Source organism: Apteryx mantelli, chromosome Z (assembly GCF_036417845.1).
Source record: "Apteryx mantelli isolate bAptMan1 chromosome Z, bAptMan1.hap1, whole genome shotgun sequence".
In the NCBI taxonomy this organism is placed as follows: domain Eukaryota; kingdom Metazoa; phylum Chordata; class Aves; order Apterygiformes; family Apterygidae; genus Apteryx; species Apteryx mantelli.
The window spans coordinates 74,087,144-74,110,071 of NC_090020.1; the positions used below are offsets into that span (position 1 = coordinate 74,087,144).

Below are 22,928 nucleotides of genomic sequence, written 5' to 3' on the forward strand. Positions count from 1 at the left end.
GCTGTTGATCTGGGTCTGTTAGCTTTAGTTGGGGCTGTGAGTGGGAAAGACCATTCTGTACTTGTTGTGTAAAGTCCTGGTATATGGTGACAGGAAAACTTAAACTAAACATTTAATACTTATTCTTATGGAGGTTAAATACTTTTGGAAGCTACACACCAAATGTGTGGATTTAAGAATTTAAGCTCTTGCCATGTTAAACTGCATGTATTTCATTCCTGATCAAGAGGCACTCAAGCTGTATTACCCTCATTGAAAGTCAGTATTTACTGATTGTTTCATAATACATTCTCTAAGAAGAATTAAAGGCTATAAAACAATAGCAAATTAGCACAATGCAAGAGGTTGCCACTCTCAGTAGAGATTGCTTTCCCTATGGGCAAAGTTTCCTTTCTGGCAGTTTTGCTGTGTCTCAGCTCTTTCTTGGTACAAATCCATCTAAGGTTTTATACTAGCTCTATCTATCTGGAACAGCAGACCTGTACACACATCATCTACTCTTGTCAGGTCTCTTATGGAGGCAGTTACTCTGTCACAAAAACAGAGTAGGGAGTTTGATGTAGTGAAGTCCAAAACTGCCCCACTTCAGAGTGCATTAATCAGAGGCCTTGGTCCTAGCTCTGCAGTTCTCCTATTTATTATTTCTCCCACTTTTGGTTAGATTTTTTGGCAGAAGGTGAGTGCTGACCTAAACAGGCTGCTGGAACCTGTATTCTTTCCATACACTTCTAAGGATTTCTTTTTTTTTCCCCTCCTCTCTCCTCAGACATTTAGAATTAAACCTCCCATGTGCATTACTAAAAGGGATGCAGACTTTGCTGTGGAAGTATTTCGTACTGCATTAGAGAGACACATGGAAAGAGCAGCTGAGAAATAGACTGGATTTGGTTCCTTGCACACGAGATGCTCACTGAACCCCTGACATCTGCCATCCAATCTCTGCACTAATCTGCACTATAATTAAACTACAATGAACAATAAAAATCATAGGCTGGAGATGAAATATTTGTTCAGCACAATAAGACCATTCTTACACATCAGTCTTGAAAGAATAATCTGTTTGGTAAACATACGGTTCAGTTCTGCAGTAGTGTTTTGTATTAGTTACATACCTTTTCTAGTGTTGGTATAAAAAAGACCCCAGAGTGTATTAACCTGGTCCCAGAGTAAGTGGAAAACATTATCTGTTCATTTTGCATCTATAAAACTCATGTCAAAATTGGCCAAAACAGTCATGGCTGTTACCACAATAAAAGATAGGATTCTGTCTTTACTAGGACTTAAGAGCTGACACAACTACATGTTTAATTTAACTCTAAGTTTATAGGCAGCAATAATTTTTAGAAAGCAGAGTGACAGATAAAGTAAAACTGTCCTTAGGTAATAAACTTTCTTTGGACTTTAGTAGCACATAGTGAATAGCTTTAACAAACCTCAACAGCAAGCATTTCCAGTTGTCTAGACTAAAGTACAAACATTTGTAAAACAGACAAATTATAAAAGTATGGTTTTTTACTTCCTTAAATAACAAAAAACTAATCAAAGTCAAGAGGTAATACTGCAGGGTAAACTTCCCCCTTTGCCCCATTATGTGAGACTTCATTTATATAAGAGTAATCAATCTCAGGATGTGAGCCATCCTGAGCAGAACATAACTGCAGATGTCAAAGTTAAAATTGTTTACCATTACTGCAAGAATACACTGTAATGAGCAAGAAAAGTCTGTATCCACATAAATAGAAAAGTTTCTAATTACTGTAATTACTTTTAACATGGGGCTCTAATCCTATCAACACCCTCTCCAAAAAGTGCTTTTCTTTTCCTCCTGCCCAGCTAAGTAGCTGCTTTTGGGATTACCTAGTACAGCACTGGTTCTTTCTTACATAATTGTATTTGTTTAAAAAAAAGAAAACAAAAAGTTTAGTTCATTACTTCCTTCAGGCACCAAGAAAAAAAATGAAAGTGTTTGTTAACTGCACATTTGTCATTTTACTTTGATTACAATTGTAAAGTTTGAATCATATCTTAACCCAATAAAGCTACGATGCTAACTTTGCAGGGGAATTTCTGCCATTTTGTTTAATGAGCTGAAACTTAAGAGGAACTTCTTTAAAAGAAAGATGGTTGCTTCTAGAAAGTTTTATGCTAAGGACTTCCTAACCAAGTACCGCATCCCCTGTCATAGCTGAGTGCTGCTTTCTATAATTGCATTGATGATTGTTTTGTGAAAACATTTTGTAATTCCAAAATCAGCTGTTTTTAACCATACTTCCACTTTTTTTTTTTTTTTTTAAGGTGTCTGCAGCATTTATGATCAAGTAGACCATATACTTAAACAGAAGCACAATTTTAGTTCTGGTTTTGTTTTTCATTAGAAATTAGAGGAAAAGAACACAAGTAGCCAGCTATATCTACTAGCTCCCATCATTTTTTTTTCTTCCTCAAGTGGTGAGACTTAGTTCAGAGTTGACCATTGTGTGTATATAGACCTAGGGATGTTCTTCACACATGCAGTTCACCTTGCATATAGGTACACTGAATTTCAGTTGTCATTCATTTATTTCCCCCTTCCATAGATTTTTTTTTTCTTCCAACTCCCTGCAGGTGCCTGTACAAAATCAGTGGAGAGTGTCAAAAATATGATTAACCAATTTTATCATCATGCTAATATTTCTTTCTAAGTAATTTGAAAGGTGATGTGCTTGTGGATAGCAGAAAAGCCTTTTTTTCCATTTCTTGTTTATATTTCATTTTTGATGATGATCAAAGCAGCACAGTCCATTCTTTAACTTAAAATCAGTTTGCTATACTCAACATGAGCTGAGCTCTTTCAAAAAAGCAAAAAAAAAGCAAAAAAAAAAAAAAGCAACATAAGTGTTAAAATAATTTATTTCCTCTGACTGGGTACTTTTATCCATGCAAGTTTCAATAGGCAGGCAAAGGCTTTGACTTTACCTGTTTCCTCCCCCGCCATCCCAACTTGAAAGCTGCTGGGATGGTAGATCAAATTCAGCCACTGAAGAAAGGCTGGTACAAACAAAGGAAAGTATGGGTTGCTTCACAAGATAATGTTCCTTTTGTTGCATCTTCCTTTTTTTCCAAAACTAGAAGTTTCCTTCTCTGTTTAACTCAGAATACAGGAAATCTGCACGTTTCAGTTCTGAGAGAGCTTTCATGTATGATTTTGAAGACTGTCACTGTAACACAAAGTTCTATCTGTTTTTACGTTTCTCTTTTTTGTTTCTGGTGTGTACGGCTCCATTTACAGCGGGTGCTTGTGTTGCTTTTGCATGACCTGTGGCTTTTAGGTGTTCAAACAGTTTATTCCGAGATGGAAATGCACAGTTGCAGGTTACACAGTGGATGGGAACTTCACTCTACAAAGGGAAAGCAAAACAAAACATAGTGCTTCACATTAGTACAGGATATGTAATAAATAAGATATACCACCAGTTTGTGGTATGCAGCTTCTCTTAGACAACAAAATGTGATTACTAAGCTGTTTGTTTGTACAATGGGTATCAGATTACTGATTAACAATAAAAAAAAATCCTAAAACACTGAGGAGTGCCAAGTAGAGCCAAGAACAGACAGAAGCCTTGCAAATCTAACTCCTTTTAAGATAAAGAATACTTCAGATCTTACCTGACTAAACAAGACTCTACAGTATATGCATACTTCTTTGGGCTGTGAGATTTACTGAATTAAGTATGTCTTAGTTGTAGTATTATACAGTTTTGCTCTTTCTGGGAAGTATCAATATTGGAAAAGATTCAAATATTACTGCCTGTGACCTGCTTGATGACAACAGCTCTGTCTTCAGTGTGTTTAATTTAATTGGTTTGAACTGCCTTGGTGAGATCCATGGAGGCAGAACTCTAGGACTGCGTTTCAGTACTGAGAGAGCTGCTGCTTTTCCCTGAAAAGCTGCAAGCTGATGTTCCAGGCTCCTAAATTCTAATGTAATTTCAGGAATAGAAAGTACTTGTTTAAAATTATTAAATAGTAAGCCAAAAACCTCAAACAGAATTTGTGGACTGAAGGCGATCAAATCAACAACTTTGGTTTTAATGTTATGCTGTTTAGAAACCAGCAGTTTTAAGTAACTTGACATACCGTTGCTGGGTGCTCTGAAGATGCCTTAGCAGACTTTTTTGCGTCCTTGGCTTTTTTCCCTTTAGGCTTTGTACTTCTGAGAGACAAAGAGAAACCAAGATCAGCGTAGCACAGGAACATTCAACAAAGCATTTAAGAGCCTTTGATCATTTTCAATCAGTCTCTGCTTCTTCCCCCTCCCTTCCTTCACACAGTGGGTCATAAGTGCTTCCACCAAAAACAGCAATTTCATTTAGACTGTCAATTGTTGATCTCAAGATTTAGCTAGATGATGAATCAGCTACTGGTAAATAATGTGGCAACTACTGGTATTCAAAAGCCATCTTCAAATTAGACTCTAACCCTCCTTTTTTAGTATTATATTTATTCAACTCTATTGATTTAGTGGAGTAGCCTCTAATTCACATTGCTGAGAAAATTCAGAATTGTGTGACATTATCAAACAGGGCATGGAATCACATAGTCACTGCTATATTACAAGTCAGTGCAAAGGGAATTACCTTTTTGCTTCACTTTTTGCTTCATTCACTTGGCTGACATCTTCTGTAGCACTCATTTCCTCTGATGCAGCACATCTTTGGCCATCATTTACCAGCTCCTCTGCTGAGCCACTGTCCTTGTCTGCACTGAGAGCCTCCTTTTGTTCAACTGGTTCTTCATCACCACTTTTATCAAAAGAGTCCTCATAAGTCTGTCCAATCAGAAGAAGTGTAAGTAAGTTAACTACTCTATTATAAACATAATTACTGATTATCAGTCATTTACCTCACCCGGGAATGGTTGGGGAAAACCACACACAAAGTCATCAACACTGTAATTTTATGCTGTCTTTTCAGTGACACTGTAGTTATCTTAGTTTGAAAGGCGAGGCCAACTGTGATGAAGAGAAGAATCAGTGTAGAAACACTGTTAACATACAGCCTCTAGAACTATCAAAGAGGAGAATGACATTAGCTTCTAATTATACACTGCACTCATATTGTTTTGGCTACCATTTCACATTATAAAATAATGGTTTTGATTATAACTGTACCAAATGTTAATTGTTTGGACTACAGTTTTCTGTGCCACACATCTGCATTAGGACACTGAAGCCAAATTAACTCAGCTGACTGATGCTACATAAATGTGCTGTATTTAACAAAAACACAACACCAGTAACCTTTCCCATGTACTGGAACATGGTGAGCGTTAGCCTCAGGACATGGAGTTTGGCAAAAAGTCAACCCCAGAGCATGTGTGAAACAAAAACAGCTCAGCTCCTACAAACAGGGTAACAAGACGGACATAATACTATGTTCGTGCAACTGTATCTCCTCTAGTATCTTTTGCAGAGTTGCAACTGTCTGGCAAGATTTGGCTAAACTACCAACCTCCAGAAAAACAAAAGAAAAACACTAGCATTTACATGTACTCAGTAGAAGCTTGGTAGAGGATGGAAGTTAAGTTTCTAGAAGAGTCTCTCCATACTAAGAACATTCCAGCTCATGCTATGTGAGATGCCACTCGCGCTCTGGGCTGCAGAAGACCTTGTAACAGAACCGATGGCAGGGAGAGAAGTCCCCCATATACAACCTATACTGCAAGGACAAAACTTTCTGATTTTAAATTGAGGGGACGAGTTGGACAGGAAGCTGATGGGCTGGATGGAAACAAGAAGGAAGAACCAATCATCTTAACTCCAACTATGTAAACCCAGGAAACATGGAAGCAAGAAAAATAAGCTTGCTTGAAGGTCTCTGGGAGTATCTCGAGGACAAGGGATAATGATGGTGAAGGATAAGGCAGAGAAAGGGAACACGATAGGAGACTAGATGGGGTAGGCTCGGGACAGACACGAGACCTTCTCTGGTAAAGGGCATTCCCTGGGACAAAACTAGGACTGGGGTGATAAGTAGGGAAGAGGATTTGAATAGGATCAAGCTTAAGGAAACAAGGCAGAAAAGTTTGCTCACTACGGTATTCCTGCCACTCAAGCCTGAAACAGAACTCCTAAGTCTTGGGTCGCACCCTGCTGCTGTCAGCACAGATCTGTCACATCACAGACAAGCTCAGATCCTGGAGCATGACAGACTGGCATTACTGTTGTTCACAAATCAAGCGGTAGGGTGGAATGGATGTGTTGGTTCCAACAACTAAGAAGTATCAACATGTTACCTTTTAAGTTAGGGAATAACAGACAGTAAATTATGGTATCAAGTTAAGTAACCATAACACAGAAAACGAAAAGCAAACAGTTAAGCTGCTAACGCACTGAGACCACTGATTGTCTTTCTGACCAGTTCTTTGCATTCTCCCTATCTGCCTGTTTCCACCTGTTCTCTTTTTCCTTGTACATAAGCTTTTTGGAGCTAGCACCACATGTTTGTTCTGTTTGTACCGATCCTAATATAATGAGGTCTATGATTATTATCATAAAATATTATGATAATAAATATAAGAAATCATTCACCATTCAAGGATGAATTAAAAATATCTAAACACTTTCTAGAAGTTCTGTAGAATTTCAAATTCTCTCTTTTTCAGGACAAAAAAAAGTTAGGAGACAACAAAACCAGGTTGTAAAGTTCCCTGAATTTCTTTTTTTCCAACTCCATACCGTCATTGTTTTCTGCTTCTTCTTCTGCTTCTTAGAGAGTCTGTGAAGATAAGAATTTAAAATTACCTTAAAAAACAAACAAAAAAGTATAATTTTTAAAAAGGTACCAAGTTATATTTTTGCAAATCATTATAACATGAAATTAGGGGGAAGTAGCCACAACTAGAAAATGACTTGCTTTCTTCAATTCTATTTCCAAACACAGTCATTTTCTGTAACAAGTTCCTCTGGCTAAAAAATAACAATCAATCATCATTATTTTTCCTTAACATTACTTTAAAAAGCAGAAAACAAAACAAAACAGGAGACTATTATTCTACAGCATTGGAATCTAGGCATATTAAAGGAAGCATGTCACTGGAACTCTAATACAAAGAAATATTTTAAATTGCACAGTACTATGAGTTCCAACACAACTATAAATCCAGCTAGAAGCCCTCATTAAGAGGTTCCAAGACTTATGATTGGTCATAACAATGTTATATAAGTTAAAAACAATTTAAAATACTTCTGTTTGGGTGTCTCTTCTGTTTCTTCCTCCTCTTTGGTATTTATTCCATTTGCATCATCCAAAGATACAGAAAATTCTTCCTCTTCTTCTTCTAGTTGCTGCCGTAACAGTGCTACCATCTCTCGATGTTTCTTTGATTTTTCATGATTCTTCATGCTGTGAAGACCAGCAGGTAGTTACTGCAAGTAACTCTGAGTACATATTGTTATATTTACATATAAATTAATAACAAACCCATTATCCATCACTACAAACATGGAAAATTCTGCCTGACAGTGATGACATCTGTACTGGAAGACACTGACCATTATGTGAAGGTAAAGGATCTTTACCAAGATTTCCAGGAAAAAAAAGCAAAAAACCAAAAACAAATAAAAAACTTACGCTTTCTCAGTTTTTAACAATTTGTCACAAGCAGGGCAGTAGAGACCATCAACACATTCTGCTTCTTCAGCCTCATCACTCAACTTGTCTGAAGGGATGGGGATTGGAGAGAGAAAATCAGATCAGTGATTTTGAAGTTAGCTGCTCTTAAAGCCACAGCAAATAGTCACAATATTGATACTTGACTTCTTTAGTATTATTGACATGCAGACTGATCAAGATTATCTCACCAAATCATACATTAGCATAAATTAGCAGCTCTGTCTTGATGTCTTCTTATGTCCAATGGAAAACATCAAGAACAGCCTGACTCTAATCCAGCACACCCCCAAATGAAGGCAGTAGAGCTGCACTACAGTTAAAACTGTGAATCTAGATCTCGAGTCTTTAAATGTAGTAAACCAGTACTCTAGCCATGACTCACTATAGGTCTCACACGTACCTTCTATTCCTTCTTTTATCTCCTGTTCTTCCAATTCATCTTCACCATCTGATCCATCTCCAAATTCCTTTTCATACTGTGCCTCCATCTCTTGCAATTCTCTCTCCAGATCTGACATAGTTATCCAGCTCTGCTCTTTATACTGTTCAGCAAGCCTTTAAGTAGAGTAATGCAGTAACTTCTACATTTGTGTTTATGAGATAGGAATTACAAAAATAGTATTATTTAAAGATCATTTGTTCATTTTAGGTATTTTAGGAGGAAATTCCTGAACATTTCATGATGGAACAAACAATTGTTTGTAGGGCCTGGAAATCTGAGGAGTTAATTTGTGATGTCAGTGGGCACATCTACACTGCACGTGAAGAGGTATTAATGTAGCTAGATTCTTCTTGAATCTGAGGCAGGAAATGCTAGGCGGCGTGGTACAAATATCAAGCAGAGAGCAGGAAAATCAGCTCAATCCTAAAAGCAGGAGAGCTTCATTTACCTCTTGTGAGATCACAAACAGCACAGCAACACAAAAACACAAGCACATTACTTCTCAACTCTATGCTTTGGGAATGTACCAGCTCAGTTTTCCCTACACTGCGTGACCCAAATTACCCCTGCATTGTGTTGCTGAATTTCGGTCCAGCTGACTCAGAATTAAGAAGCCATTTGCCAGTAAATGCATACCTCTTTGCTTCATTCCCTTCAGTAAAATAGATTTTTTAAAAAAAGCAAGATGAAGTAAAAGTGCATCTGCAAAACAAGTAAAATATTTAAGCTCCTTCCTCACATTTTCAGACAAAAAGCTCTCCTGGATTGAAGGCCAAATTGTACTTACGCTGGGAGATTGCCATTGTTTTCCTTCTGCTTAAATTTTGTGAAAAATAAATGCACAAAAGCATGCATTTGGTCAAATGAAAGGGTCCCTTCTGCCAAATCATAAGAAAAAGCAAAACCGAGTTCATTTTTTCTACTTCGCTTTTTAGCAGGTATGGTTCCAAGGCCACTTAAGCTCATCTAAGTCCAGGTTTTCTCCCTTCATTCCCCAACATCCATTTTTTTCTTTAAAGCAACAAGGACCCCTATTAAATTTTACTTCCCCAGGTAAGTAAAGGCACATTTAATTCTGTGCCACTGCAGCCAGTTACCTGCAGCGCACAGATAACTGTACCCTGGTTATCTCTGATATCTCTAGACATCAGCACAATGCAGACACACTCAGTTTTAAAAACCTCAGACTTAAGACCAAAGCTAAAACAATTTTCAAGATGATTAAAAGAGCAAGCGCAGCTGGTATTAGAATCTAAATCTATACAGAATCATCATGGATTGTTCGACAAGTTTAAAATAAAAGATTTGTTCCACATATACATACTTGGCTTGTTTGAGTTTCTGCTGCCTCCGAAATTCCTCTGCTTTCCTAGCTTTTTCTGCATTTTGTTCTTCTACAAGTTTTCTATGAGCCTGTACTCTTTTATCCCTTTTACGAATAAAGGCAACTAGCTGACGGACCAGTTCATTCCTCTCCTTCCTTGCTTTCTCTCTTGTTTTCTTGTTTTCTTTTTCCATAGCTCGTTTCTCCCAGCGGTTTGATGCTTGCCGTGTGTCATACTCTTCTTTCCAAGCAAAGTTTTTCTGAGTACAGAAACTCTGCCAATATGCATAGAAGGGGTGGACTACCTGTTGAAAAAAAGATTTAAGTCATTTTATTGGGGGAAGGGGAGAGGGCAGAAAAAAGGTACCAAATCATTTGAGGATTTCATAGTAGGTTTTTGTCTCCTATACAGGCCACAGTTTTCCCCAAAGTACCAATAAATCATTAGAGGTTTCTCTAAACCTTCTTGTCTTTAAAGTTTCAAACCACGGCAAGTCAACAACCTTATCCACTAAACTGTTCCAGACTCCAGTTTCCAAGAAACAATCTCCTTTCAGGATTGAATTACACTAACACTAGTGCCCAGCTACTTAATTTTGCTGTACTTCTGGGTGTACTTTTCAGTTTGACAGACAGAATCAGATATTCTGTCTACAGGCAGGTGTCTGCATACATTACATAACCATCATACCAAGTTACACCAAAGGTCATCCATACATTTTCAACATTGGCCAATAACCGACACAAAAAGAGCAACAAAACAAAAAGTAAATATATAATGCTATTTCTTCCTAGTATATTCTGCTACCAGAGCAAGAGAGAAAAACTATTTTACAGCCCTTGATGGATTTTTCTTTCATTAATTTAATATTTCTTTTTCTAACTCTTCATAAATTGTTAGTATCTACAGTATCCTTGAGCTACATTTTGCACAGTTTAACTACGGGTTATGTGAAGACATGCTTACTTTTGTTTTGTTAGGAAATTATGAGACTGCAAGTTAAAATGATGTCCTCTAGCTCTCACACTACAAGAAACTGAACAATTTTTCCTAATTCTTCTTCCTTTTGCTCAGGAGTAAACACTGGATTAATAAAATGGCATAGTGCTTGCGTTCTGTTTTGTTCTCTTTCCAAGTAACTATTAACACACTGTATTTTGTATATATAGGAAACAGAAAATATGTCTAAACTCCTCTTTCTTACATTATTTTCCTCATTAAGCTGCATTTTTACTGCTTATCCCTCCATGCACTACTGCTTGCATTTCAGAATATATCACAGCAGAAGTCCAGGTCTTTAACCTAAGAGCTTACATTTTGCCTTTAATATCTCTTCTCCTCCTTACATCATTGGTACCCATATGGGCTACAATCATCAACCCCTCAACACTAATTTCTAACGACCTACTTACGTGCCAAGGTTCATGACTGTGGCTTCTGGCAGGCAAGTCATTATGCAGTTTTCCCCTCCAGTATTAACAAAAACCCAGCTGTGTATATGCCCCCAATAATCTAACTGATGATAGCCTCTCTTTCCATTAGCTCAGATTTCTGCTCCAGAAAGGGATGCTTTCTGTCCAAAAGAACGCATGGCCATCAGTTGTAGACAGTGATCGTCCTCCCCTTCACCACTTTATGAGCTGTGAGACTTTCCTCCTGCTCAGTGACTGCCCGAAATACAAGCACATCTCTGTCACCTTTCCACACGACAGTAAACCATCTATTGCTGGACTTTCAGCTGCATTTTGCTTTACTTACTACCTATAATTAGAGCTGATTGCTTTTGTTTCAGCATCTAATTGACCTACATGTCTTCTCTTCTCATGAAGTCTTGTTAAGTCACAGGTTTACAAATGTTTTCACTGGTTGCCTGGCCCTGATCAGGTCACCTCTCAAACTTGTGAATAAGCTCAGTAGACTGAACTGGAGAACACTCACATCACAGATTTTTAAGCCTCTAGATAATTTTTGTAGCTCCCTTCTAAAACTCTTTTCCCCTTCCCCACAACACTCCCACCGACTAGAGAAGTGGACATGGCAATGCTGGTATCTCCCAACAGTTTAATCTCTGTTTCTGAATACAAGCAAACAGGGACGATGACTTTGAAATTTAAATTAGGGTATTTCCCTTGAAATCACTTGATCCCACTAAAAATGGTGAATGTTCTGCTTCCTGCTCCAATCAGCATGACCAAGGCAGATGTCAAATCATGTTGGTTCTATAATTTCAGCTATTTTTGTAGTTATTAGCTGACAGTATAAAAGCTATTTTTGGTCTATAATCATATCCATTCTGTGGCCTCTACACAAGCAGTTCCCAAAAGATGTTTCAAGCTCAGTCTATCAACAAACAGTTTTTAGCAGTTTCAGAGACACTAAATATTTTCTCCCTGGGAAAGATTTTAATTTGTTAAGCCATCCTATAATTTTACATGAAATCCAAAAACCGTTCTGACATTCATTCTAGCTTGATTTGTAACTTTGTTTCAAACTCCAGCCAAGTTTCACACCACAGAAGTTTTTCCAGATCAAGGTATACATCAATTAAATTCTGTAAGTAATTAGTCATACAATACAATACTACTAGAAGTGCCATGGAGTAGTAGTAGATTAGGAGAAATATTTAAGAGTGCTGATACTATTCAGTCATTCATTGGGACTTCACATTCAACGTAGAAATACTGGTAACCTTAAAAAAAATTGGTAAGACTGATAGAATATAACAAATAGTTGGTAAACAAGAAGGGAAGAATTCAGGTCTGTACCACTCCTGCTCACTTCCCTAAGGAAAGGATGTGATATTCCGGAAATTAAATCTTACTACAGAATAATGTAGATGACAGGAACATCTTAGTAGGAGCTCCCGTTGTAGGCAATCACCATGTCTCTCATGTTCCATAGCCTGCATTATGCAGTGAATGCATTTTAGTTTTCCTAAATGAGGCAAGGTACTGTTCATATTGTTAAAAATACTGTATTTCAACATCCCTTTCTGTAATGTATGTTGCATTAGAGCACTGGTAAACTATTCTCATTGAGAAGTCAAGAGAACATCTGTTCTTTTGTTTCTTAGGCTTTGCATAGCACTTAAGTTTTATTGGCATAATTGACGGTTAGGCCTGTGAAATGCAGGGTTTTGACAACTCATCACTAAAAGCCTGGCTACTAATGTAGTCCAGCAGGAAATAACAATTTTGATTCATCTAAATATTATGAATCATAATTTGAACACTTCCTTTATAATAGTAATAGTCTACAGTAGTAGAAAATAGGGTAGATATGTGGTTTTGTATTCAACTAAGGTCAACAGGAGCCTTTCCTTTGATTTCAATGTGAGACAAAGTAATGGCTCAATTATGTTACTTTTACACTTGCTCTTACCTTATCATAGTCACTTTGGGAATATCCAAATGTAGGGAATTCTTCAGCATCTTCCTGGGTCATATATTCCATCTCTTCTTTTGCAATCTTTTCAAAAACTTGTCGATAGACTGTAAAGAATCCCTGAAATAAAAAAATAATCTATGACTCATTCTGCATGGTTCAATAATAAGTGCACAACTGCTCAGTTACTGTAGTGGATTTTAGAGAAATATTACAATTCACAACAGCAACTCTAAATCAGGGTAGAGGCCTTGTAAGTGCTTATGCTAGGTAATGAGACCCCTTCTGTTTAATAAAGTTCCCATTCTCTCCCATTCCTTTTATTTCTATCTCCTTTGTCTATTGTCTCTCTCTGTCTCACATCAAGCACCTGTATCCAACTCAAAACAAAAAAATACATATTTTTTTCAGCATGCTGAGGATGTCAATACATTTTTGGCTACACAGGACCAAGTTTTGAGGAAGATCCAAATATAAAATTCACTATTAAGTACCCTATTTATATCTTTGCTTTTTAAATTATAGTTACTAACTCATTACTACTATAATAACACAAGGACAGATGGGGATACTCTCAGGCAGAAGTATTTCTAATCACCCAGAGCTTTTTAACTTAAGATCAGTATCTTAAAATCCAATGGGAAATTAGATTGCAGCAAGTGTACTCCCTACCCCCCACCCTGGTATTATGTTGCTTTTCCTTAGCTTGAGGCATTCTAGCTTTTTAAAGACATTTCTGAATAAGCACATAGTACTGAAAAGCATAGGGATTCTTCACTATATAAAAACATACACACATGCTCTGTAATTGTATGGTATAGATGAAAATCATGGCTAAGTAGTTGTTAGGCAATAAGCAGGAATTAAAACTTGATTAAATATCCAGTGTAGGTTTTGTCTTAGCAAGACATTATTACTACCTGTGTTCAACATTTCTATGAATAGCTTTTCAACATTAAGTGAATGCTGATATTTTTCATAAGATTTAAATTGATTCATTAAAGATGAATTAGTTCATTACCTTTTCATCATCTCCAAATCCAGAGTAACAGCTAACAGTGAAGTAGTGCAGCAGATCTAAACTATCATCTTGATAATCTCCATCAACCCCTCCTTTCAGCAGAGCTTCCCTATGATTATCATACCTGCAAAAATTCACAGTATCACGGACATTAATGTCACAGAACATTCCTGATACAAGATACAAGATATCTAACATAGTATCCATGTTACTTCAATGTACTGCTTAGCCCAGTGTCTAGAATTTGTCGCTCATGTACAACGTCTTCAGAGAGGGAAAAACAAACAAACACACACCAAAAAAAATCCCACAAGGTCACAACTGAACAAGATGTTTCAATAAGATTTCAAAAATCAGTACAACGTTATCCAAATCATCCAATACTTACGCAAAACCCAAACTGTAAATTAGCATATGAAAAGTGAAAAACAGTACTTTCCTTTAAAGGAGGACAAAGTTAGTACAGGTGTTCTCAGCTGCATAATCTGGTACATGATTTCAGCATATTTGAAAGACAAGTTACACAGAACATTTAAAGTGACATAATCTGCTGAAAAGAAATATTTATACACATTTCAAATTAGAATTGTTACAGCACCATGACTATCAATGTGGCAGAACATACATTATTAAGGTGTATTATCTGCAGCAGTAGATAACAGCACATTAAACACCTGTATTTATCCATTGCAGTGCTGCCTTTTTCCCCTAAAGCCAGCTCCCAAACAGCAGTTTGGGACTCAGACTGCAGTGATACCACAAGACTGGAGGGATACTTGTGCTAACACACAAACTACCTCCCACTGTGGAAGGAACAAACTGAGGCCAGCACTGCCATGTCACCCAGACAGCCACCCAACACCATCTCACAAAAGAATGGTGAGCAAGGTGTGGGTCCATAGCTGTGTCTCCCCAGGAAACTACTCTCCAAGTCTCTCCTTCTTCAAGTTTCTGAGGCAGGTAGTACATGTTGCATGGCTCTCAACTACTTAAAAGTCTGGAGCAAAGCACCAGGAAGGCTGACTGCACCTGCCATAGAGGCTCTATTCTGACTACCAGCCAAGCGAAATCTGAAGTGAATTCCAAGACAGACCTGGTGAAGGCAGAAATAAGAATATGAGGTCGCCTTTTCCAGTCCACTATAAGATAAATATTACTAACCAGGCTCTTTCCTGTGGGTCACTGAGAACATCATATGCTGCTTGAATTAACTTGAACTGTTCTGCTGCTTCTTCAGCATTCTCTAGATTTTTATCTGCAAGAGAAGTTATTAAATTTTAAATAATTAAAAGCATAAGAGCAGCACCTGTCACAACCATTTAAGAAAACAGTCAAAAATATCAAGCCAGAAGTGCAGCTCAAGGTGTTACTGGATACACCAAGATGATTACTAGACGACAGCTGACACAGCTCTCTCCCAAACGCTCCCCCACCCCCTGCTCACCGGGCAGGTCTGTTTTAACAGACCCAGAGCACAAGGAAACAGCCAAAAGGGCACGGCATGAACACAAAACACAACCAGGCTGGCGTCATCCGCGAGGCTTTAAAAGTGCTTTCCCTCCCCGGTCACAAGCGAGTTTCTCCCCCTCAAAGCGACGCTGCGCAAGGGAGCGAGAAGACGGCTACAGACACGTTCTCCCCCCACTCTCCTCAGGGCCGGGCTGCGGAGCCGACGAGGGGCAACGTCGCCGCCGCCGCGCCGCGGAGCAGCCGGGAGGGCCCTGCCGCCACCCCGCGGGCTCTCTCCCACCCCGAGCCCAGCGGACCCTCCCCGCCTGGCCAGAGCCAGCAGGGTGCAGGGGAGGGCGAGGCCGGGCCCCCTCCCCTCAGGCCTGCGGCCAGGCCTGGCCTGCGGAGCGCGGAAGGCGCGGCCGTACCCGGGTGCCAGCGCAGCGCCAGCCGCCGGTACGCCCGCTTGAGGTCCTCGTCGGCAGCGTCGCGCTTCACGCCCAGCACCTCGTAGTGGCACCTCATCGCGGCGGGGTCACGGCGCGAAGCGGAGCGGGGCGCGCCGGCACCGCGTGCGGGGAGCGCCGGCCGGCAACGCAGCGAGGGCAGCGGCCGGAGGAGGAGTCGTCCGCCGCCGCGCAGCCATAAGGAGCCCGAGCCGCCGCCGCCGCCTCCCACCGCCGGGCGGGGCTAGGCGAGGGGGAGGCGGGGAGCCCGGCCCAGGGACGGCGGGGAAGCGCCGCGGCAGGGAGGGAGGGAGGCAGGGAGGGAGCGGCGGCGGGTCGGGAGAATACTGTGAGGCGCCAGGGCGCCGCGGGAGCCGGTGGAACCGTGGCGGGGGCGCGAGGGCCCCGCGGGAGCCGTTGCAGGGGCGCGAGGCCCCCGCAGGAGCCGTTGGAAGCGTTGCAGGGGCGCGAGGCCCCCGCGGGAGTCGTTGGAAGCGTTGCAGGGGCGCGAGGGCCCGGCGGGAGCCGTTGGAAGCGTTGCAGGGGCGCGAGGGCCCGGCGGGAGCCGTTGGAGCCGTTGCAGGGGCGCGAGGGCCCGGCGGGAGCCGTTGGAGCCGTTGCAGGGGCGCGAGGCCCCCGCGGGAGCCGTTGGAGCCGTTGCAGGGGCGCGAGGGCCCCGCGGGAGCTGCTGGTAGGGCGGAAGGGTCTGTGCAAGTGGGAGGGAAGAGCTGTACTGAGGCGGGTGCTGCCTGCTCTCGAGGAAGTGAACTATGTTACTGAAACTTTATTACACTGAGAAAATGGGCAGAGGGAAGGATTTTTGCCTGCAGCAGACAGGGGGAAGCACATGCAGTAATACTGTGGGGAAGGGTGATGTAAAAGCCCTGCTAGTTACTTCACCATCACACTTATGGTACCAGCCCTGCTCCTGCTGAGTTTCCAGTTTGTTACTGCATGGACTTGTAAGTCTAGAAGAAACAAGGGGATGCTACCTTCCCTGTCAGTAATGCTAGATTTTGCTTTTAGAGGCATCCCATTTCATCAAATCAAATGCATAGAGCTGTTTCCACAAATGCTCAAGAGTGAAGCTGTTTTGGCTGCATGAAGGTACCTCTACAAGCTGTTAACACTTTCTTTTAAAACCTTTAGTCTTTAGAGATTTTTGACCAAGTCACCTTTGCTTTGGCTTAGACATAGATCCAGGGCACTGGTACTACATGAACTGAGCAGATGATTGTTTCCACTAACTGTCAAACAGCGAGAACTACAGGGAACCAAACTTTGGACTTCCTGCTGCTGATCAGTATGCAGCAGCCTATACATGTACTAAATTCTGATGCATTCAGACACATTTAACTATAAGCAAAATCAAGCCTATTTGTTTATAATTCCATATTATGCAGTATTGGAAGCTTATCTGACAGTTTTATTTGGAAAAAATCTATATAGACTCACTCTTTGAAAAACAAGACTCAAACTACATGAATATACAAAATTGAATGAAGAAGTTCCTTTTCCTTTTTTAAGTAAGTTATCTGCATGTAGCATGGATTGTTACACACAATCAGTGCCTTTAAGCACTGCTGCTATACCAAAGAAGGACAGAGAATTCTATTTCAAGCTGGCGTAGGCATATGATTTTAGTACTCTGAATCATAGGCAGCAATGTACCTTTTACCTTTAGGAAGCTTGCAATGAATTTGGAATAAAGGCCTGCTTCTCCCCCCAAGCACATTTCAGGTCCCAAAAACTTGATCAGGAGCTCCCACAGACAAGAGTGGCAGCTTTTCTACTATTAATAAAAAAAATAAATAAAAGGAAACCAGCCATAATCCTTGCCATTGCCTAGGGATTACAGGGTGTAGTAATAAACAGCCCCCCCAAAAGAGAGAGAAGTCCTATAAAGTTGCAACTTTAAAAAGGATTGACTGCTGTAAAGGACTAGGAAAGCTGAATTCTGAACTCTGGCTAATGATGAGCACCAAAGACAACCTAGTTATTTTTATTCCTTATATGTGTTACCGTGAGTTGTTTCCCAGAGCCATTCAAGTGTAAAAGACAAGTTCTCAAAAGCAGAAATATTTCAACTTTCTTATTTCAGCTTCCCTCTTGACATGTTCCTTTTGAAAACCCATAATCAGAAAGACAATAAAACAGTACAAACTGAATCCTAATAAAGAAACTGACATTTTGTTTACTCAAAACTGAAGTCAAGTTAGTTTTGGCAGTAAAAACAAGTATTTACAATGTTATGTAAAGACAGCTATGAAATATAGCTAGGTATAGATATACCAGTCTAATAGATGACTTTGGAGTCTGCTTAGTTTTGTCATTTGTAACATTTATGCTTCAATTCTGAAAAGCTTTTTTTGCCTCTTCCTTTCAATTTTGCGTGGCTTCCTTTTATCTTTTAGAGTTGCCTTTGGTTCTGGTTTCACAAGCTGTACTTCCATCAGCTTTTCTTCAGCTGGAGTCTCAAAGACAGTTTCGGTGGGATCATCTTCAATAAGCATCTTAGTTTCTTTTTTCTTAATCTTTTGTACTTCCTTCACTTGCTGTTTCTCTCTAAATTTAGCAGCCATTGATAGTCTTATCAACCGTCGATGCTATAAAAATAAGAATTTAAAATCAAGTCAGGTGTTGAATAAGCAAGATGGAAAAAAACTCAGGTATTAAAGAAACAGGTGGGGATTTCTCTGCCTAACTGTCAAACTCCTCAGTATAGTATTATCTTTTCACTGACAGGAATTTTGAGTCCTTTCTATTTATGCATGGTTATTCTGTTCGTAACTGTGATCAGTTAGGGCACTCTCTCCTACAAAGGGTTCCATGTGAAGACACACATGGTTCTTTTGCACAAAGAGCTTGCAAGACTAGACTTCAAATGAATAGTTAAATGAAAGAAAAGACAAAGACAAAGCTGCTTACCATATTTGGGGACTGGTAATAGGGATTTTCATATAGAGTTGGTCCTCCAAAGCTACCCTGGAAGATTTTTATGAGATTCAGAACAAAACGAGGCCCAATTTCCACTAGAGATGCATCCTCTTCTATGATCTGCAATAAAAAGAATACATTACTCATTTCTCATGGATTGAATCTACATATATGATCTTGTAGACAGATTACACATGGTGATCCACAACAGAATTCAAATCCAAGTTCTGGCTCCACTGAAACTGATAAGCTAGACTTGTACAAATACAACTCTATACAAAGCAGTTCTTTCAGGTAAAAGCAAACAACAAGTATTAGATACTTGTGAATTCCTCCTTTGGAAAATAAGGAGCCACACTTTGAGCCAAAGCACCAAGTAAAATTAAAAGATAAGTGAAGCTTGGGCTTTGGCTACTGCTTCCTATTACGAAGACAACCTTTACAGAATCACAAAATTACCGAAATTACTTTGTGCAAGCACTGAATGTCAGCATATCCTGATAATAATGATTCTTCTCAATTTATTATAACTAATGGATTTGATATGAAGCCATTTCATAGCACTATTTGAAGAGCCAAAAAGGACCACTAACCTGGTAATTCCGAAACCAGATCCTCTTGTCTGTAATGGTGAATGTGAATACATGATCTACAAAGGGTTGGCTCTTGGGGTGATACTGTGGTGTACTAAATATCTGTAATGAAAGGCAACCTTTTCTAAATATCTGTAATCATAAGAGGTCAATCATACACATGGCTTATCTTTAATTCATCTTAATTTACTAAGATCCAAATCCCAGGTTAAATGAATAACCTAAAAACAAGTAGCCCCAGTGACTTCAAGCACAACATCCCCACAGGATTAGGTCAAGTTTAGAAGTGTAAAATTACTACTTAAACAAATAAACATGTTGCCAAAGTCCATTTCCAAGAAGGAGGAATCACTGGACAAAAGAACTACAAACTAACCTGAATAAACAACTCTTTTAACAGGGCATAGTGTGGCTCCTTGTCAAATGTCTATAAAAGAAAAATGCAATTTTACATACAAAACAAAATGCAGTAGTAGTGCAAAGAAAATGAAAGCACAATCCATGAGAAACAAAACCTATACGTACTGGATCAAAAGACAAAAGGGGCCGTGAGCCCCTTAAGCAGTTTCCAGTCATCTTCAATTCAGCCAGTGTGTGAACTACAATGATTAAAAATATCATTTTAGTATTTAGAGAAGACTGTACAGACAAGAAAATAAAAAGCACCAATGATCTCAACAACTTACTGTTCTGCACTAAAAACTTGGCTGATGGTCCCTGTGGTGTATTTGAAAGCCTACAGGGGAGAGGCAGGAAGAAGAGGGGAGAAAAGTGTAAATGGCAGACAGAAAGGTGTGCTGGAGTTGTACAATACACTCCAACCAATTACTTCTGTACTGAAGTAATTTCAGCCTCTTTTAAAAGCAGTATTGAATTCCTTTAACATACTTTAAAAGAAATTGCTTTGGGTACAATTAGTAGGCCTTAAATTATAATACTCAACAGAAGTGCATTTTATGTATACTTGTTTTTTAAGCAGTTTTATAAAATACGTTTGTAAACAGTCTAGTAAAACCAATCATGCACTGTAAATTTGCATTACCTAAGTAAGTGCGGGATTAGTACAGATTTAACTAAGCAATGCTATTTTATGCATCTTCACTATTACTCTAACAGACTTCAGTTAGAACAGAAGCATCCCTAGTTATATATGCAAAGGTAAAACCCAAAACATTTACTTACCACATGTACAGATCCTGTTTCTTTTTGGCTTCAAAAAAGATGCATTTATTGCAGTTTTTTATTTCACACACCTACACAAAACATGACAAAGTAGCTATTTACAAAATTCTGAAAACATTTTCACAGACTTTTCACATTAATCTCTAATGTTTCCCCCCACAGCAAAATAAAAGTTCAAAAACAAAAGGTCTCATCTTAATTGATTATACCTACTGATCCCCAAACTTTAGTTTAAACACTTATTGAAAGATCTCAAGTTCTTATTACCAGGAGCAATAATTTCACTGAAGCTACAAGCAATCTGATGGCCTTCCCAGGACATGAACATTAGAGCAGGAGTTGTGACAATGGGTTCTTGTTTCAGCTCTACCAATGTCTTACTACATTATTTGGGCTGGTCACTTGTTTGTTCCTTGATTTATCCAAATACAAATTGTAGAACATTTCAGCTATCTAGAAAGGCACATTTTGTTATATTTTTTTAATGACTTAAGCCTGTTTTTTAATTAAAGATTTGGATTTGGTTTTATTAATCAAAAGTCAACTTCCCATTTTAACCTAAACACTTTTTGAACATTAATCGTTTTCATTTATGAAGTTGCACAACTCATATAGCTAATTAATTCCTTTGAACTATCTGTCCATTGGCTGCCCTTTTCTCTTACACATAGAATTACTACAGAAAATAAAAAAAGAAGTACTAGTTCAATTCTGAATTACCTCATTAATTATAAACAGCTTGTCTTTACGGTCCATTTTAGTATCTGGAAAACAAAAAACAAACTGGGAATGCTTAAAAAGCAATTTAACACCAGGAAATTTTTTTTTAGAAATCTGTTCTTTGCAAAAATTTACTGGCCTTAAATGAAAGATTAAGAATAACTATATCAAGCTGTTTCCGCCATGTTATGCAATAAAGAAATATGTCAATATGAATATTTGGGCACTTACAGAACAGAGACCATAACAATAATTTCCCAGAGAACATTAGGATATAACAACAGCTGCAAGTTCTGTTGGCTCAGGGAGGGCAATTGTTTGTTTAGGATACAAGGCCATAGTTTTGTCAAAAGAGTTATGTACCACATTAAAAAAACAAAACAAAACAAAAAAAACAGGCTGTTAAAAACAGTAAGTCATGTTTTCAGACTAGTTCTAAACCAAGTCAGGAATGATGCCTAGCCCTACCTGCTTTAGAGTGAGGCATCAACGTTCTTAAGTCTTGCATTAGGTGCCTTGTTCTGAAATTAATTCCACGAGAAGAGAAAATAAGCACCCGCTCCTTGTTTTTCCATTTACCCTAGGAAAATGGCACAAAAGTTAAGCAGGGAAAGGAAGTTTCTAGCCTTAAAGCTGTTACAACACAGCCAAAATAAGTGTTTGAACAGTAATAACAGAAAAGCATGATAAGAACATTTGTTATTAATATTACTACCACCACTACACTAGCAAGAATTGCCCACTCAGGGAAAGTGCTGACATTCCTACAGAATACAGCAGTATAAGTTTTTACAAGAATGACTCTTATCCATACTGCATCACTGAATTCCTACATAAAACCTTTCTCTAATACAGAACAACTAGAGTTTAAGAAATCTGTATGCAATACATGTTCCCCAAAGGCACCCCTCCTTTTCTATAAAATGACCTAAGCTACAATCAGAACAAAACAACATAACTTCTAAAACAACATAGCTTCTCCTACAGATAACCATACAAAAAAGTCTCAGACTTGAACATACTAATTTTTGGTTTTAAGCAAATGGCAAGAAAGTTATTGAGGCCATCTCAGAAGAGTTCCTAAATGAAACAGGTACAATATCCCTGAAGTCCTTCACATATGACACCATTATTTAGCTGACTAAAAAACTTCTGAGATTAGTGCAACACAATTTACACAGAGCAGAATAATGCTCTTCCCAAACTTGCACAGAAAAAAAACATACTGTCAGATGTTACTTTCACGTGTGCTAAAGCTATAAGAAGTTATGAACGACCCTCCCTTGCCCTGCATAGCAGCTGGCTCCCCACCACCAAACACACGCACCTTGAGCCCCAATATCTCAGTCTAACAGTTTTCCCTAGGAGTAGGAAGGGCAGCAAAATTCAGAATCCATCAGTTACGAACGCCTGATGGAAGCACTGCATGAGGCAATACAGAGCACAGCAGCTCATGGAGCTGCATGAAGCACGAGGTGGCACCTCACTCGCGCTTCTGCAGCCCCTTGCTGGAGCAAAGCGCGCGCTCTGAGGCAGGCACACGAGACTTCTCCCGGCGCGGGCGGCCCAGCCTGCTCCGCTCTAGGACCGACCGGTACCTGGGAGACCGGCGCCGGGATACTGTACTCCTCTGGGCCCGCTCCGTCCGGGCCCGGCTTGGCAGCTGGCTCGGGGGTGCTCGCGTCCCCTTTAGCTCGCTTCTTCGGCCGGGCAGCTGTCGCCCCACGCTTCCTCTTGGCCGCCGCCATCTTGGCTGCACCGCCCCGCGTCGGAAGTC

At 39.5% G+C, this 22,928-nt stretch overlaps 3 protein-coding genes across 5 annotated transcripts in view; 1 reads left to right on the plus strand and 2 right to left on the minus strand.

Annotated features, from left to right (window-relative positions):
- The window catches only part of AGXT2 (alanine--glyoxylate aminotransferase 2), a 19,616-nt gene extending 12,221 nt beyond the window's left edge, over positions 1-7,395 (plus strand). For 2 of the 3 annotated variants that reach the window (XM_067315148.1, XM_067315145.1), the window contains one exon: positions 767-2,058. In XM_067315148.1, coding sequence (XP_067171249.1) covers positions 767-877 — 111 coding nt within the window. In that variant the 3' untranslated portion in view covers positions 878-2,058. Of the gene's footprint in view, positions 1-766; positions 2,059-7,321 lie in introns of those variants that run through there. The other variant, XM_067315147.1, reaches the window with a different exon arrangement.
- DNAJC21 (DnaJ heat shock protein family (Hsp40) member C21) lies at positions 1,304-15,914 on the minus strand. The gene is made up of 12 exons (XM_067315144.1): positions 15,702-15,914; positions 14,986-15,079; positions 13,825-13,948; positions 12,801-12,923; positions 9,419-9,723; positions 8,053-8,207; positions 7,611-7,698; positions 7,224-7,382; positions 6,716-6,755; positions 4,617-4,807; positions 4,117-4,192; positions 1,304-3,377 (listed from the first exon to the last, which is right to left on the minus strand). Exons 1-12 carry the CDS (start codon positions 15,796-15,798, stop codon positions 3,213-3,215), a joined length of 1,617 nt encoding a protein of 538 aa, XP_067171245.1. The 5' UTR covers positions 15,799-15,914; the 3' UTR covers positions 1,304-3,212.
- Positions 15,915-17,796: 1,882 nt separating this feature from the next.
- Positions 17,797-22,924, minus strand: BRIX1 (biogenesis of ribosomes BRX1). Its single transcript, XM_013961102.2, has 10 exons — positions 22,750-22,924; positions 21,620-21,731; positions 21,152-21,195; positions 20,432-20,502; positions 19,936-19,985; positions 19,775-19,848; positions 19,626-19,676; positions 19,250-19,351; positions 18,648-18,776; positions 17,797-18,325 (listed from the first exon to the last, which is right to left on the minus strand). Exons 1-10 carry the CDS (start codon positions 22,897-22,899, stop codon positions 18,062-18,064), a joined length of 1,047 nt encoding a protein of 348 aa, XP_013816556.1. The 5' UTR covers positions 22,900-22,924; the 3' UTR covers positions 17,797-18,061.
- Positions 22,925-22,928: the final 4 nt, after the last annotated feature.